This window comes from Schistocerca gregaria, chromosome 7 (genome assembly GCF_023897955.1).
Source record: "Schistocerca gregaria isolate iqSchGreg1 chromosome 7, iqSchGreg1.2, whole genome shotgun sequence".
Classification (NCBI taxonomy): Eukaryota; Metazoa; Arthropoda; class Insecta; order Orthoptera; family Acrididae; genus Schistocerca; species Schistocerca gregaria.
The window spans coordinates 217,122,305-217,141,452 of record NC_064926.1 but is presented as its reverse complement, the minus strand read 5'-3'; the positions used below and the strand labels follow the sequence as shown (position 1 = coordinate 217,141,452).

At 37.7% G+C, this 19,148-nt stretch overlaps 1 protein-coding gene across 1 annotated transcript in view; it reads left to right on the top strand.

Moving 5' to 3' along the window:
* The window catches only part of LOC126281495 (mitochondrial genome maintenance exonuclease 1-like), a 54,455-nt gene that overhangs the window by 19,957 nt on the left and 15,350 nt on the right, over positions 1–19,148 (top strand). Inside the window, exons 2-3 of the mRNA XM_049980502.1 lie at positions 10,712–10,934; positions 18,882–19,017. Of these exons, the coding sequence (XP_049836459.1) occupies positions 10,712–10,934; positions 18,882–19,017 (359 nt within the window). The remainder of the gene's footprint in view (positions 1–10,711; positions 10,935–18,881; positions 19,018–19,148) is intronic.

Sequence of the window (19,148 nt, the reverse complement as noted above, 5' to 3'; positions counted from 1 at the left end):
CTTAGAACACAGGAAAGGTGAATGTTTTCATCTTTGAAAGAATAAGACATAAAAGTGGGAAACCAGCTGCCTCAATCATCATTTTACCAACCTCACCAAATATTTTTGCATGTGAACATATTCACTTTCTTTTAACAGAGGACATTCTGCATCTCCCTCTCACTGCCACTGTGTATATATGTCTCTCTCCCACTGTCTTCTCTTTCTCCAATTGATTTACAGTATACCACACTGCTGTCTCTCCTCTCTCAATTACACTGGCTCTGTTTGTCTTTCTTTCACACTGTCAATGTTTGCACCATACCTCCGCAGCTCAAAAATTCTGGCGATCCAACATATGAGGGTGAGTCAAATGAAAACCTTAAATATTTTTTAAAATATTATTTATTGTACAGAAGTGGTACAGAGTTGTATTACTTTTCAACATAATCTCCCCCATGCTCAATCCAGCACTTACAAAGTGCATAAATTCCTTTAGAAAAATGTTCTTTTGGTAGTGTGCGCAACCACTCATGCACTGCGTGGCGTACCTCTTCATCAGAATGGAACTTCTTTCCTCCCATTTAAGGACACCTGCTGACACAGTCCACGTCACTTTGATTTGATTGCTGGCCGCAGATAATTTTTTAGGAGATCTGTGTATGATGCACGGGAGACAGTGGTCCCTCTAGGCATGTAATGCTCTAAAATGATGCCTTTTTCATCCCAAAACAGGGTCAGCATAACCTTCCCTGCTGATGGTTCTGTTCAAAAACTTTGGTTTTGGTGATGAGGAATGGCGCCATTCCTTCCTCACTCTCTTCATTTCCAGTTGGTGGAAGTGAACCCAGGTTTCGCCCCCAGTAACGATTCTTGCAAGGAAGTGGCCACCTTCTCATTCAGAGTACCGAAGAAGTTCTTCACAAGCATCAACACATTGTTCTCTCATTTCAGGAGTCAGCTGCCATGGCACTCATCTTGCAGACACTTTGTGAAACTGGAGCACATCATGCACAATGTGGTGTGCTGACCCATGACTGATCTGTAAACATGCTGCAATGTCATTCAATGCCACTCAGCTGTTTTCCTTCACTATGGCTTCAACTGCTGCAATGTTCTGTGGAGTTACAACTCATTGTGCCTGACCTGGACGAGGAGCATCTTCCACTGACATCACACCATTTGCGAACTTCCTACTCCATTCGTACACTTGTTGCTTTGACAAACATGCGTCACCGTATTGAACCTTCATTCGTTGATGAATTTCAATAGGTTTCACATCTTCACTTTGCAAAAATGGAATAACAGAACGGTGTTCTTCCCTGGTTCAAGTCGCAAGTAGGGTGGCTATCTTTATACTAATACTGCAACAGTATGTGTGCATCTGCACTAAACTGCCACCTACAGTCCATTCTGCACGCTGTTTGTAGCACACTTACCAACTTACAGGATAACGGTGCGAAATTTCGATTTGTTATTACAAATTTAAGGTTTTCATTTGACGCACCCTTGTACTTTCCCTCTACACACACTTGATTAGTATTTCAGTACAAAATGTTTCCTCACATATGTTAGATGTTAGAGTTTGCCATTGTGGAAGGATAAACCCCCCAAGCCTATGTATGGTTTCCACCCATCTGTATTATTTATTTCCATTTTCTCCTTTCTCTTTTGCTCCCACTGCTTCTATCTCCACCCATAGCTCTTTCTCTTTTACTGCCATTGCCCCTCACTGGCCATCAGTTTAAACTAATTGTTAATCATGTTCTTGAGACATATGAGCCAAGTAGGTGTATTAAGAATGGAAAAGAACCCTTGTGGTTTAATAATCAAATTTGGAAAATGCTGAGGAGTGGAGATTGTTGCACTCGTAGTTCAAAATAGAATGCACAAATGTTGACAGGCTAAAGTTGGTAGAAATTTGTGTGCCCATAAGAAGATCAATGCAAGGCTCACAATTTCCATTGTCATATTTTAGTGGAAGGTTTTTCGGAGAACATGAGAAAATTCAGGTCTTACATAAAACCAGTAAGTGGGCGGAAGGCTCCTACCCAGTCATTCATCAACTAGTCTGGTGATTTCACATTTCAGAAATGATTTACACAGGAGGGTCATACAAACATATCATCATTTGACTGTCCCATATGGAGAATACAGACATAGGCATGCCTAGTTTAGAGAAGCAACTGAAAGTGTTGAAAACAGGATCCAGAGGGAATCCCAATTTGCTTTTACAGAGAATACTCTGGGGCATTGGTCCCTTACTTAGCTCGCATTTATCATGAATCTCTCTCCCAGGGCTAAATCACAGGCAACTGAAAAAAAGTTAAGGTGACTCCTGTGTATAAGAAAGGTAAAAGGAAACATCCGATAACTGCAGCTCAATATCCTTAACATCGGTTTGTTGCAGACATTCTGAGTTTGAATATAATAAATTTCCTTCAGACTAGGAAGCTTCTGTCCACAAAACAGCATGGATTTGGAGAACACTACTTTTGTGAAACTCAGCATGTCCTTTTCTCACATGATATCCTAAAAACCGTGGATGGAGGGCAACAGGCAGATTTCATATCCCTAGATTTCAGGGAAGCATTTGACTTGGTACTCCACTGCAGACTATTTTCAATGGTCCAGGCACATGGATTAGGTTCCCAGATAAGTGAGTGGCTCAAGGACTTTTTAAGTTATAGAACTCAATATTTTATCCTTGATGGTGAATGTTCATCAGAGGCACAGGTATTGTCAGGAAGTGTGATAGGACCATTATTTTTCTCTGTATACAGAAATGATGTGGCAGACAGGGTGAACAGCAATTTACAGCTGTGGTGTACAGGAAGGTGTCCTCCTTAAGTGACTGTAGAAGAATACAAGATGGCTTAGAGAGAACTTCTAGTTGGTGTGATGAGTGGCAGCTTGCTCTAAATGTACAAAAATGTAAGTTAATGCAGATGACTAGGAGAGAGAATCCTGTAGTTTGAATACAGCATTAGTAATGTGCTACTTGGCACAGTCACATCAATTAAATATCTAGATGTAATTTTGCAAAGTGATACAAAATAGAATGAGCACCTTGAATTGATAGTCAGGAAGGTGACTATTTGTCTTCATTTTGCTGGGAGAATTTTTGGATAGTATAGCTCATCTATAAAGAAGACTACATATGAAATACTAGTGCGACCCATTCATGAGTACTGCTTGAGTGTTTGGGATAGAAGACACAGGAGCAATTTAGAGGCTTTGTTAGCAGGTTCGATCAGCATGGAAGTATTTTCGAAATGTCTTGTGAACTCACGAGGCACTGTTGTGGAAATTTAAAGAACCATCATTTGAAGCTGACTGCAGATCAATTCTACTTTAATTCATATGTACATTTCACATAAGTACCACAAATGTAAGGCGAGAGAAAGTAGGGCTCACATGGAGACTTATGGACAGACATTTTTCCATTGCTCTATTTGTGAGTGGAACAGGAAAAGAAATGACTAGGTGGTAGTATGTGGTACCCACTGCCATGCACTGTACAGTGTCTTGCAGAGTATGTATGTAGATGTAGATGTTTATACAAGGGCATGCTAAAAAGTAATGCCTCCCAATCTTTTGTATGAAAAGTCTTACGGAATTTTAACTAAAGCAAATCTTATTAACATTCTACATCTTTGTTCTTCTTGCCCACATATTTGCAGCCCCCCTGCCACTAGGGGAAAATAATTTTTTTGTTGACTGCTGAGGTGTGGTGGGAGGCAGTGGCAGTGGGAAAGAAAGACAAAAGAAGCCAGAGAGGAGAGAGTGGCAGTGGGGTATACTGCAAATCAATTGGAGAAAAAGGAGACAGTGGGGGAGACACACATATAGATCGTGGCAGTGAGAGGGAGATGCGTATTATGAAGACTTATAACAAAAAGAGGCTGGGTAAAAGGATTTAGAATGTCCTGTGTTAAAAGAACGTGAATATGTTCACATGCAAAAATATTTGGCAAGGCAAGCAGAATGCTGATTGATGCATCTGGTTCCTCATTTTTCTGTTAAGAGTCATTGAAAAAGGAAAATATTCACCTTTTTTCTGCTGCAACTGAAACATTTTTCCACTAGTGTACATATGCTCTCTAAAAACTCACAGACTTGTGAAACACTGACAAGCTGTGAACACATGAAATAGTAGCAATAATAATATGTACCCTAAATGAACATGAACTAATAATGATTATTAATGTATCCCCCAAAGCAACATGTGGTCATAGCAAGCTCACACAATGTAAAGCAGTAGAAAGCGAGAGTGATGCCGTCCTTTCACATTAGTACAAGAAAAAATAAAACTCTTAAATCATCCATGAAGACCTGGCAGTTTTTCTTTTCTTTCTTTCTTTTCTTTTCTTTTCTTTTCTTTTCTTTTCCACTGGCCGCTAGGATGCTGATCAAACATAAGATCTTTCCCAAACTAAACTGATACTTCATTATTGTGGAAGTCATATGATGACTACAACTAACAATTTCCTCTCTCAGAATCGATCTTCGTTGCCCCCACACAGCATCTTCTCACAGCAGCTGTAGAATGTAGATTTCATGCACAATCCTGCTTTGGAGCAAGCATTTCTCTGAATAATCAACAGTTTGCAGTGCTGAAACTGGCCATTGCATGCATAACTACTAATGTTAATTTACATTTCTTACTAACTAATCCAAGCATCTTAGTTGCAGGGTATTCAATGTTCTCATCTCCTTGACAAAGGAGCACAGCATAAGTTATTAATATGTACAGGAATTATTTAACTCATTGGGGCATATACATATGTAATCATGGGCTAGAGTATTTCCGGTAATAACATTTTTTAAACAAATCTGTGCTATTTATGATAAAGAAAGGTCTAAAAGTGAGTGGCCTCTAGTGCATAAACAAGAGTGAAATTATTGCTAAGCTTTTGGTCTGTGTCCTTCATCAAAGCTAACTGACACTCACATGGCTACACTGTCTAGATTGGGCTTATTGTACCAAACACTGCAGCCCTCCTGCAGGATGAGAGATTGTGTTGAATGGAGCAGCTAAGAGTAACAAGGAGATAGTGGTTTAGAGAAGGATGGCTGTCAGCTGTGGTGAAGAGCCAGGGAGGGAGCAACAAAGAAATGGAGAGAACAGTGTCCAGAACTGGTCTAAATTAGGGGAGTGAGATGGGTGGCATGAGGTCAGAGGTGGGGGCAGATGTGCGGATGAAAAGGACTATGAACTGATTTAAATTAGTTAGCATTTGACGTTTAAGGTTGAAAGTAATGCCACTCTTGTGACAGGTACCGTCCGCAGGCAGCTGCCACAGGACTCCTGTCTCTGAGGTGACAGACAATCACTTTAAAATCTTTCTCCAAAAATCACATAAAATTTTGAAATTCACACAAATAGATCTCTGTACTGTCTCCAAATATGTAAAATTAATCTGTTCTTAATATAAATTTGGGTCGGAGTATTTTAATTTTTTTGAAATGGCTAAAATTTTGTCATTTGAAAAACAACTTCAAACTTGTCACATCATATCTTGAAGGCTCTTTGAATTATTTTTTAACTCATTACTAAAATACCTTACTTGACAATGAATCTTTATGAGACTATGTCAACTATTGGACACACCACTGTCTGCAGCTCGTGATACTGCTCCTGCATTTGGCTTAATACATTAAAGCTCACTAATGTAAAGAAATCTCTCTTCACTTTGTTAATAAAAAATATCATGAGGACCAATATTCTGCCACTTGGGGAAAATCAGTAATGATTCCACTTCTTAAACCAAGGAAGGATGAAACACGTCCTAGCAGTTATTACAGAGTTGGTCTGGACCCTAGAACTTAGGAACCTCATAAATCACTTCCAGTGTGGGTTCAGAAGAAATCATTCTATCCTTTTATAATCTCCCCCTACTGGAGGTGGCTATACAGGAGGCTTTCCTACTTAAGACTCATATCATAACAATCTTTTCAAGATAGAAAAGGCATACAACTTTACAGGGAGATACAGTATTGTCATTCAATTCCATGAATAGGGGTTCCTCCATAGCCATGTCTTCATTCTTCTCTAACAAATTTCCTCAATTTGACAGCATCCTTCCTGGAGGATGTTTTAATGATGACATTATTCGCAGATGTGATCAGTAGCATATTATCTGATGTGAGGAGGCCTTTGAATGACTCTTTATTTGTGGACAACTTCTCCATTTTCTGCTCCACAACTAGTTACAGTTATTCTCTCGCCAGTTAGAACAGACACTTGAGAGACTGGGCACTGGACCCCCCTCGGGAGGACAGTGGTTCAACTCTCCATCTGGTCATCCAGATTTAGGTTTTCAGTGATTTCCTTAAATCGCTTAAGGAGATGTTGGGATGGTTCCTCTGAAAGGGCATGGCCAAGTTGCTTCTCCTCCCTTCCCTAATATGAGCTGTTGAACTAGAGTGACCTTGTTGTCCATAGGACATTAAACTCTGGTCTTTCATCCTTCTCTCTTTAGGAGACTGGAAGACTGGTCTGCTAAAATAGATTTTAATCTCTCTCCTTAGAAAACAATTTTCTTTTTAATTCAATAGTGGGGTACTACTTCACCATTTAAGGACTTGGCGAGGTACCTTGATCTCTGAAGAAATTAAAAATAAGAGATCTTAAAATGTGTGACATTGTGAAATGTTTGAATGTGAATTACTGAAAAGGGGGGGGGGGGGGGGGGGGGGTAGACAGATCCTGCTCGTTATAAAAGTTTTGTGTATTCTCATGTAGATTATGGTTGCACAATCTGTGGCTCAGCATGGCAAACGTACCTAAAACTGCTGGATGTGGCACAATGAATATTCAGAGATAGGTGAGCCACCATTATCTGAGCAATAGAGGCTCCTTTTAGCAAAACAGCATTTGAGCTCCAGTCATTTTCAACATAGCTGGCCGTCCATGCAGCAATTAATATCTGTGCAATATTGCAGTGACTTTACATATATGAGAGACAAAACTATTTGGTATATGAGAAAAATGTGTCTCATAGTAACATACACCAGCAGATTGGAGTGGAGTTTCAAATTTCACCCTCATTGTTGATTGCAGTAACTAAGTAATACACGAAACTGATCCAAGTAACTCAGATATGACATTATTGATAAACCTCTAAACAATATCAAAAATAAGCCTCTTGTGACTCCACACATAACAAGACAAAAGAATCATATAGAATGTGCAACATAAGCAAATCACAGAGCAACTGATGTGAGCAATAGATACTAAAATTACATAGTGAGGGCGAGTCAGTGCTGCTCCACATGTATGTAGGCATGAGTCGCCAGTAGATGGCGCAGTGGAGACTGCCAGCACGCACTGATACAGTTGGTGGCTGATTTAAGTACACATTCTGGTGTCACTGCACTTGGTGCGCTCACACTCATATGCACTAGTAGCAGAGTACAGCATTCATGAAGCATGGGACAATTATAGACTTGACAGAGTGCAACAAACTGTCACTCAGAACTATATTTTTTAGGAGGAATTTCTTAACACATTAAATGAATATGGTTTTAATGTAGTAATATACTGATTGGTCAAATAGGGGACACTGTTGGCTGTTCCATCATTTTTCCTAACTGTGTCTACCCAGTGAGATTAGTATGTTTCATGCCAACGCTCTATGATTGTGAGAGCTGTGAACCAGATGAGACATGATCAGTGGTTGAAATTCCTCATCTCCTACAATGTTGAAATTTCTCATCTGCCACAATTCCCTCAGTTCTCCCCAGACCATCTAGCATAAGTCTGTAGCAAATAAAATCATCAAAATTTTCCAGGATGGCCTTGTCAAGTCGCTAAGACAGGAGGAGAACGTGTCATTCTGTTGGGTTCCAGGGTACATGGGAAACTGTGGAAATGAGGTAGTGGGTACCCCTGCCATGGAGTCATATATTCTATCCAGTTTCATCCACAGCACTGTTCTCCTACATTCTATTAAGTAATTGCTAAGAAAGTCTGTAAAGCATCCATGGGTAAGAGTGGCTGGGTATGATGAATAACAAGTTGTTACCAATAAATGGAGCTCTAAGACCACGGTGTACCTCCTTTCAGTCAATTATACATGATGAAGTCTGATCAACATTTCTTCAAAGAGAACAGAGGATTAGCAGACCTATGCTCAATTGTAAATGATGATGAGATAAATGTGGCATATGTAAGAGTATGCATCATCGTTACCTTTTACCTAAACTTTTAGGCTCAAGATTTTAGTGTATGCCCAAGGTGATTAGGTCATCCAATTATTATGTGGGTGAACAGCCAGTCACCACCTTCAGCATCAATATTTTGTGTCTTTTCTAGTCTGTTAGCTGTATTTTAATAGTATTCTTGTATCTTAAGATACAGACTGTGTTAAGAGTTTCCAGTTATGTGTCTTTGAGTGACTGATGTGAGAAACAGTGGGAGAGGACAAATGTGATCTTTTCTAGCTTTTGGCATGGCTGCAGGTCATGTATTTTAACCAAATTCATCTCATGAAGAATTCATAAAGGCATTGATAAGCAAAGTCAACAACAGAAGTTGTACTGTAAATTTTTATTACAGCATTGATTATGAAAATGGCGACACCAACAAGAAAATGCTAACAGGAATGAAATACATACCACTTAGTAGATATGTGTCAGTGCACAGATTTTTACAGTTGCAGAATTGTACATAATCTCAGACTTTGAGAATTCAGTATTATATGGAGCCTCCGTACACTGAAGTCAGAACCTAATAAATGCCACTGCAAGAAAGCAAAGAAGGCATGGATAAAGTAATGGACACCTTGGTTTGTGTATGGGTCCACAGAGCATCTGTAGCAGTTGCAGGTGGGCTGCGATAAACATGATTCAGGTTTAAATAAGACTTACTTAGAAACATGCTTTACGCCACTTAGCATGCCAACAATGGTATTTACATGCCCATAGCACTCTGAGGATGGACAAATCTGTAAAGTCCATTAAATTCGTGAAGACAAGACAGTGGTCATCCTATATTGTGGTCATAATGAGTGGTCCAGAACATGTGTGTTGTAGCACTTGTCCCTCTTCCATCAGTTGGTTCCGTACACATATCACTGCATAACAGTCCACTCTGTACAAACTGAAATGTCATGTAATGTCTAAGCTTCTTCCCAGAGGGTGAGCATTCTGCATCATTAAATCTTGCTTACTTGCTTTGACATAACCAATTGCTTTGACCTTTCCTTCATTTAATGGTTTTCCAATTCATGAAGTTGGACCTTTCTGGCTGTCCAAAGAGATAGGTTGCTGTGCTTAATTGTGCACCATCTGTGGGAGATTTTAATAAAATTCTTTTTGGATGTTTTAATGTTCAGTGTGTGCATCTTAATGTATAATTAATTTGCTTTTTTTTATTTATTGTATGGCACATAGCAGCCGGACATATACAAATATTAATACATTAATAAACAAAGACACAAATGCACAACATGTATAAGAGAACATAAAACACATAATAAGTACCACATAACACACAGAATGAAGATCTGCAGCATGTGTGACTAATTAGCTGCACATTGGTGTCCACGTCTTGTGTGCACTTCATAACATAAGGTGTGGCTTTTGTAAAGTCCTCAGCCAATCTGCCATATTTTCTTATATGTTACTCTTTTATGACATCATCCAGGACATGCTCAGGCGCTCCAGAGTCACAATATGGACAGTTCACAAGTCTCCACTTAGAAAGCACGATTTTGCATCAGGTGTGGCCACTTTGGATATGAATGCATTTAGTCCAGTCTTTCTTTGGGAAGTTGAACCCTTGCAGTTGTAAGGCAATGATTACTGAGTTCTTCCAGTGCTTTTACCCCATGTCTATTACATTAAAGGTGTTCTGTCCTCTTACATCATTGTTCTTCAATATTAGTTTCTGTGATTTAAAGCATGTATGTGGCAAATTTCTTACTACATCTAGAATAGGTAGTTTTTTTGCACAGTTGGCAGATTCATTACTGCATCTTGAGCAGGTAATTTTTTATATAGTTTGTGTCTAGTACTTTTTCCCAATCTGTAACAGTGTTTTTTACATCACCTCAGCTTTGGTGGAGTATGTTACTGACGACAGACAGCCACAGTATTGGAGTATACCCGAATATAACAGTAATTATACATATAGTTTCATGGAGCTATATGTGTATCTTGGTGGAATGGTGAGTTCGTCACCATACTGGATCACAGTATTCTGCAGTGGTGAAGGCTATTGACATTGTTTCTGTTTGCAGTGTGGATGCATCTGCACCTCAAGAACATGTAGACTACCTCCAAAATGGAACACCCTAGCCAGTGTTTTTCAGGGACAGGACGGCAAAAAGTCTGCACATATGGTGACCGTATTAGAACAGTGATCTCCCATAGTCTTGATCACCAGCAGCAGAAACAAAAATTTGCTTCTCTACTGTAATAGCTTTGCCACTATATAAATTGCTATGTTGTTGCTTACACATCAGATGTGTATTTCATTAGTGTTTCTCTAACAATTTCATAAGTGTAAGACTTTATTCCACTACCAATATTTTTGTTTGAAGCTTTTTTCTACAGGCATTTAAACACAAAATAATTTACATTTTGTATTCCTGAAGCATTTTTTTCAGGTATTCACATGAAATATATGTTTTTGTAGGTTTAATATGTGCTGTTTAATAATTATTGACTGTTACCATCTAATGGCGTGCCAATGGTTTTTGAAAAGTACTTCCATTCTTTACAGGTCAGCTGTCACAAGGGGAAGAGTTTCACACGGCAGTATGTTCGTATCTGTCTGGTATTCCAGAGAGTGACTTGGCGCTGAAATCTGAGGCCGCTGAAGGGTGCTGGCACAGTGTGCGTCACTCAGTATTACAGGATATTAAGGCAGCATCTCTGCTGGAACAGCCAGTTGTGCATCCACAGTTGCGATATCAAGGCATAGCAGATTGTGTTGCCTGTTACAAGTAATTACTTCTTTTTTGTAAGGAAAATAGTATTCATACTTTTAATGTAAGATTATTGTTGCTAGTGATTGCACATTTTAATAAAATTATTTTTCACTAACCCTGAACAAAGCTGCGTTATTGTACTACCATGTCCAAAAATTTTAGTACTTTAGGTTTCCACTGCCTACAGTGCCATAGTAGGGCAGTTTGAACATTGTAGGGCAACCAGTTGGTATTTGAGCTTTGTTGTCTGCCTGTGTAAAATACGATTGTGTTCAGTGGGTTAGTGTACAGATAGCAGCTTTTACCTTTCATTTTTGAGGCATTGTTTAGTATGTATCGCCTTCACCTATTTCAAAACGCCTTCAGAGATAGTTTTTATTTTTCTTGTTTAAGTTTTGTATATATCATAATTTTATAACTGTAGATATAAGCTACCAACAGCACTGCAATTAATAGTTTTGACCTCTTGTTCAGTCTGCATGTAGTTTCTTAACCTTTGTACTTTGGCTAGAACATTTTTCCCTTATGTAACTTTCATAGTGGGTAATTGATGTGGACTGTGCTTGTTGTGTGCACATTCAAGGTGTATTGGCCATTGTCTGGAAACAGCTAGAAGCTGTGTTGGCCATGGTCGACAGCTTTCAGGCTGCTGCCCTAAGCTGCACTGATGTTGAAGCACCTGTGGCAACCCTTGGTGCTGCTGGAATCACCTGGCAAGCTCTTTGTCACTGTGTTTTCTGATACACAACATGTAACCCTCATTTGAGGGTGACAGGTGGAAAGTGGTGAGTTGGTGTACAGTATTTTTCTGCGTAGAAAGTGGATGTGGAACCTAGTTGAATGGGTGCATCGTTGGACGTTAATATCAGACATGAGCTGCTACCCAGTAGCAACAGATTTGAGTCAGCATGGAGTGACAGGAAACAAGTTGCAGAGTGTGTACGTGGTCAACATCAGATGTGTTGATCTGAGTACAAAACATGAAGCACAAATGGATGAAATTTAGAAGCACTGTTCTGTATGCCACAGACGTGAATGCGCCACACAAGATTGTAAGGGATGGGAGAGTCACTCTGGTACAATGTCCTTCTTAGAAAGCCGCTATGACAGCAAAGTCACAGATTTAAGCAAATTGAAGGCCTTGTTGAGAAATAAAAGCTGTATGAAGCCAAACTCATCATAAGGAGACCAATGTGACAAATGTTCAATGAATTCAAAAGTAAAATACTATCAGCCAGTCATACCAATATTATTAAGAAGATTTGGGCATACTTAAAATCAGTAAGCAGATCAAAGTCATGTATTTAGTTGCTCAGTGATCGTACTGACACCAAAATATAAGAGGAGCCTAAAATACTGAAATTGGTCTTCCAAAATGATTTAACTGTGATAAGGTCATAATTCAGTTCAATCACTGCATGAACTTGGAAATGATAAATATTGAGATAATTAATCATGGAATAGCAAATGAGTTGAAACTGCTCAACAGGCGGAGACGCATCCGGAGCAGATGAGATACCTGTGAGATTCTACAGAAATTATGTGAAAGAACTTGCTCCCCTTCTTGCAGTAGTATGTGAAAGAATTTGCTCCCCTTCTTGCAGTAGTTCATTGCAGGGCACTGGAGCAATGAAGGACACTAAGCAATTGTGAAAGTGTGGGTATTTCCTGTTTTCAGAAGGGCTGTTGGACAGCTGCACGTAATTATAGTCATCTATCACTGATGTGAATCTTTTATTGAACTAAGCTACAAATTTTATGCTCATGCATTGTGATATTTTTAGAGAATGAAAATCTCCATTTTCCAAATTAAAAAGAATTCTGCAAGCAATAATCTTGCGAAAGTCAACTACTGTATTTGTTCATGCCATAACAATCAGCATCCAGGTTGCCGTCATGTTCATTGACTCCTGGAAACCTTTTGATACAGTTCTATCTTGTCATTTATTCAAGAAAATACAATTACTAAACACTGAACCATATTTTCTGATGGGATTCAAGTCTTCCTTAGGGATACAACTCAACATTTTATCGTCAGTGGGATGTAATTGACATAAAAAGGTAATCTGCAGTGCCAGAAAACTAGCAAAAAGCAGGAATACCCTAACAGGACTGATGATTTGTGCAGCAACTGGCAGTTGACTGAATGTGAATAAGTGAATTGTATGTACATAAATAGGTAAATAGCCAGTAATGCTCAATTACACTGTTAGTTATGTATCACTGGAAACAGTAAGAACCATAAAAAGAAACCTGAATGAATCATCTGTACCTACCAACAGCTGAATGACCATCTAAAACTGTTTGTAGGAAAAGCAGATGCCAGGCTGAAATTTATTGGGAGAATCTTAAGAAAATGTAATTCATCCATGAAAGGAGCAATTTACAAAATACTCATGCAGCCAGTCATTGAATAATAATTGTGAGACTGGGATACTTATCTGGTTGGATTAATGGAACGAATAGAGAAGATCAGCAAAGAGTCACATGTTTTGTCGCAGGATCATTTAGTAAGTACAAGAGTGTAATGGAGATACTCAGCAAACCAAATAGGTGTTCGGAGAGGATTACTATTGGAATTCTAAGAGCGTACATTTGTAAAAGAGCCAAGCAACATATTTCTTCTCGCATGTGCATCACAAAATGACCAAGGGAGAAATTAGAAATCATATAGGTAGTGACTGCCAATCTTTTTTCCAGTGCTCTATTCTTGGATGGAACAGGGAGAGGAAAGCAATAGTAATTGCTGAGGTACTGTCTACTACATGAAGAAAGGTGGCTTGTGATTATGGGTGGAGATGCAAGTAGAAGTCTGTTGTTTCAACAATTTAATTTGACTGTATTTCCTATTTTTTGGGAAATATTTGCTGTTGTGTAGGAGAACATAATTATATATAGGCACAAAGAAACAGAATCTGTTGAAATTAGTGGGCAGTTACACAATAATTTTTACATGGTTCTCTGCTGCAGTGTCAGTTCTAAGGTCGTATGAGTAGCTGTGGTGCAGAAGATTCATATGTCATCAAACAGAAGCACACTCTGTAAGATGAAATGTTAGTGAAAATGTATTCAATATTGTGTGCAGAAGTGGAATATTGAGAGCACAGAAATCTGTATGTAGAGCCAAAAAAAAAGTTGTGTTAAAAGGTTGTCGTGAGTAATTGCAGTGGATCATGTGCATATTGTAACTCACCACAAAGAGGCAGGCATTTTCTTAGAATTTTATGAAAATTATTAAGCAAAATGACAGTTTGTTAACAAATCACTGTGGGTGTTCAAGTGACATTTCGTGTACCTGGAAAAGTCCACAGATGTAATGTCTGTACTTTTGAACCTGAGGAAACCCATCCTGTAATTGAGATTGAACATGAAAGTCCAAAAGTATACATGTATTTTATCATTTCTAAACAATAATTTCTAAACTAATTTTTCGTCACCAAAAGAAATATAATCCCTGCCTCAGTAGCTTAGTGATCGTTGCTCCTGACTACCACACAGAGGCACACAGAGGACATAGGTTCAATTTCCAATACTGCCAGGAATTTTCTTCCATGGCAGAAAAATTGGAATAGTGTCCACTCGGCCTCATGATGCCATTAGAAGAGCTACATTGATAAGTAGTGACAACAAGGTTTGGAAATCCATGAGAGCAGTGTGCTGTCCCCAAGCCCCCCCCCACCACCCCTCCCCATCCTCCATAATGCACTTGAATGACACCGTATGGGAGAGTGTGATGTGCCAGTCGGTTGGCATTGCATGATCCTCAGCACTTGAGCATGGAGACAAGAGAGAAATATAATATGTCCCATGTACTTGGACACGTTGGGAGATTGGATAACTCACAACTGATGACAGAGGAGAGGGTCAGAAAGGTATATTTTCTTATTTTACAAGAAGGTAGGCTACATGACATTGGCACTGGTGATGTCTCACAGTTCTTAAATTTACACCCACCAGGTCAGTAGATTGGTTTGCAAATAATACTTTCTACACATTGCCAACAACTGTCCTGATCTTTCGATATATGATCTCTCTCTGTGGTTTGTTTGAGGATAATGTTAATGCCCCTTCACTTTTTATTGATATTGACAGCATGGGAAAAGTACATTTCCACCGTTATTGAGAATTCATGCCAAACCCACTGAAGATAACTTGTCAAATATGAGTTTACCACGTCAGCATCAGTGGTATTGCATTTGAAGGAAGAAAGATTAAGGTTTAATTTCCTCTCAATGATGAAGTTACTAGCACAGACTCAGATGGGAGGCAATCTGAGTGAGAAAATTTACTGTCTCCATCATAGCATTTACCTCAAAGTGATTTAGAGAAATTGCAGGAAATCTAAATTTGTATTGCTGTACAGGGATTTGAAGCATGCTCCTCTCAACCACAAGTCAAGTGCCTAAAGAATCAAATTTTAAATCCATTAAAGAAACCTTTGAATGTCCCTCTTTGTGAAGGTGGTAAGATAATTCATGTTCAGTGTTGATGAAAAATTGGAATGGTTTCTTAAGTTACAATTCACAAACATTAATTTACAGCTAAGTGTTTAATGATTGTGCTTTATTTGCATGACTTGAACTAAATGTGAAAATTTGATTTGGTTGGTTGACAGAAAATGAACAAAATGATTAAAACAATGTAAAGACTCAAGTATTGAAAAAATGTAATAATCTGAAATTGATCTTACTTCGAAATGTGAGAATGATCAAATTATGAGTAGAATAGGGGATGGGTAGGGTAGGATGGAAGACTAAAGACTGTAAAATAGAACAAAATTATTGTTTTGTTGGTGACAAATGAGTTTGATATCAAAACCGCAAGAGTTTCAGAAAAATAGTAATTGATAAGAAGATTGTTGAAGATGACAGAAGAAAGTTTTATCTCGCACTTCAGACAGGTGCTGAGGTAATAAGTGTTTGGATGAGAAGAATGGATGCATGCTGAGTTTATTGGTGTAGATAGGCACATTGAATAAAAAGTGCTGCAGCTGTTGTAATTCTTTCTTAAAGGAATGATTGGTTTTGTAATTTAAATTACATCATGAGGTGGGAATTATATTGATCAAGCTGCGCCTAGAGTCATATCCCAACCTTTCTTTAAAATTTGGGAAATTTTGCAACAAGTGATAGTCATGAATTAAAATGTGGCAATGAAACTGGAACCTCAGCTGAAGCTGTACGAAGACAAAATGCTTCAACTGCGATACACAGACTTCATTGCTTATCAGTCTTATCATGGAACACAGTAGCAATCATTTCTCATTAAGCATACACTGTGAAACAGCTCACTGTTGTCTGTCTCAATTGTATAAACACTCACTTAGTAACACAACTGTTATTGAAGTTATGGCAGTTAGAACAGTATGCTTTAGCTGTAAATGCATTTAATGACAATAACCACATTATGTCAGTTGTATGGACAGCATCTGAATTTTAAAAATAATGTAAATACTAACTACAAATACTGTGGCTGTACAGTTAGAGAATTCAGAAAAAATACTGTTATATTTATGAGCGGAACAGTGTAAGTGATGATAATCATAACCAGAAAGGTCACTGAGAAGTAATTGTTTGCTAAAGTACTAACTATATTCAAGGTAATAATACTTCATGCACCCAGAGATGATATGTCTATTATATTTAATTTAATAATATTTCTATTATATTTAATTCTATTATATTTATATTATATATATTATATGTTATATTTATATATTATTTAATTATATTATATTTAATATAAAAATGTTGTTAATGAATCTGTTTGAAAAATCTCTTGCTAAGTGTGGGAAAACTTCCTACAACCTTACAAAACATGTTCCAGCTGAGTTAGACTCTAAGTGAAAGAGGCAAAATATTATTAGAACTCAAAGCCTAAACTTTTTAAGGGCCTGTAGTTCAATAAAACAATCACAAAAAGTTAAAAGGAAGCATTAGAAGAGTTCACTTGTGCATGAAAGTGAACTTAGGGAAAAACAAATCCACCACAATGTGAGGGAAACGTAATACCAGGTATCAGGGGCAATAGATTGCAGCTCCATTGCCAGAATAAATGACTCTTTAAAGAATTGAACTTCCATGTGTAAAACACATTCAGATGGCTGTTTACTTTACAAATGAGTTAATGTACTTAAATTTGACATCAATTGTGTATAACCCTTATGGCAGAAGACGTGAAACACTAATTATTTTTTGAGGCTGTAAGTAAGAAAAAGTTAGAATATATATGAAATTATACTTAACATATGGTGGAAGTTATTAAATGATTTCATTATCAAACACAGTCTGGGTAATTTGCACTCTATTTTAATTAAAGTTAGTTTTTCATGCATCTCAATGTTTGATGTCTTGCACTGTGTCGCACAGTGAGACAGCTTTGCAGGTGCATTGAGTGGCATGTGTGGGTACTATCTGGAAATTGTGTTGCAATACAGTTAACAGTAAAGAAGTAACAAATTAAAAGATTGTGCCACATGCTGAAGTTTTGCTGCACAAGTAGCAAAAATGTAATAGGCGATAAACTTTTTTCTTTCCGTATTTTGTGAAGGGTGTCAGAGAGAAAAGAGTTCTGAAAGGTTTGAAATTATGTGTCAAGTTTATTGGAAGTTAATAAGTGCCCTCAGTCTCAAATACTAGTTGAATATCTCTTGGTGATTTGCATACTGTAAGTTATGCTGCATCAGTACATATACACATATTCTAACTTTAATACTTGATTCGCTGTGTTAAGCCTTTAATGTCAGATTTTGCTTCTTAACAGATACAGTATGACGTCATTTTAAACTGTTAAATTTGGTCAATAATTATTTGAAATACTGAAACTTATACTTTTGTTGCCCCTGGAAGCCATTAGATAAGCAATGTACAACTGTGGATGTACACAATTTTGCTGTTTAGTAATGCGAAGATCCAAAACAATATTAAAGGGAAAAAATACTTTTTCACCTCTTCAAATGAGAAGAAGAGAAGCAGAAATAATACAATTTTAATTCTTCGGTGTATTCAGGAGGACAATGGTTCAAACCCACGTCCAGCCACTGTTATTTAGGTTTTCTGTGATTTCCCTAAATCGCTTCAGGCCAGTTCTGGTATGGTTCCTTTGAAAGGGCATGGCTGACTTTCTTCCCCACCCTTCCCTAAACCAATGGGATTGATGACCTCGCTATTTGGTCCTCTCCTCCAAATCAACCAACCTAACTCTTCAGTGTGTTGGTTTTTATTATGTTTTTGTTTCAGTAAATTAAATAACATTCTGAACCTGCGTTATGTACTGTCCTGAAAATTTCCTGTTTGAGCCTTGCGTTAATTAATGTTTATAAAACCATTTGAAATGATAGAAAATAATTGATAACATATTTATGATACGTATATTTTAAATCTATTAGGTTATCTGTTATTTATAAAACAGCTATCACCAGATTCATTTTTCAATATAATCTTCAAATAAAAACGCTGTCTGTTATGTGCTTTATAATTTTCAGGTGTTTTGTTTTTTGTTTTTTTTTTTTTTTTTTTTTTTGCTGCTGCTTGCCAATTTTAATTGTATAGTCATTGCGAAGCATCATACAGATTTTCTCCTTGCAGTATGCCACAACAGAAGTGACATAAAAATGGCAGTCCACATGTGGAACCACACATAAACATTAACATGATCTTGCTTTGAGTAATAATGGATCCAAAGTATGAGTTAAGTTATGCATGTTGACTTCATTAATAATTATACTGAAAACTTCTCCTGTCTTCTTGCTGCAGGTAGAAAAATTATGTTTGTAGGAATATTATTGCAATGTAACATCCTTTCCCTGTGACCAGACATATTTGTTGCCTCAACAAAGCAAGTAAGCTTTATTCCCTTAATTTTAATCATGTGCAATTTATTTTTTTTTAAGCTGTACAGTAATTTGTTTTGAGAGATGCTTCTCTGTAAAGATGACAAAATGTGACTTTGCTTCGCCTTCAGGGGTAAACCAGTGCTGATAGAATGGAAGAAATCAGACAAACGCAAGTCATGTATTGAACGAACATATGATGCACCTCTACAAGTATGTGCATACATGGGAGCACTTAGCTTTGATCCTAGACATGCCCATTTACAGGTAATTATATCACTTAAATGAATATATGTGACATGAAGTACATTACAGCTAATACATGGTAGATAAGCATATTACATAGTGGACAAGTAGACATCACATAGTGGACAGGCCATTGAACTTGCAGCCTTCAT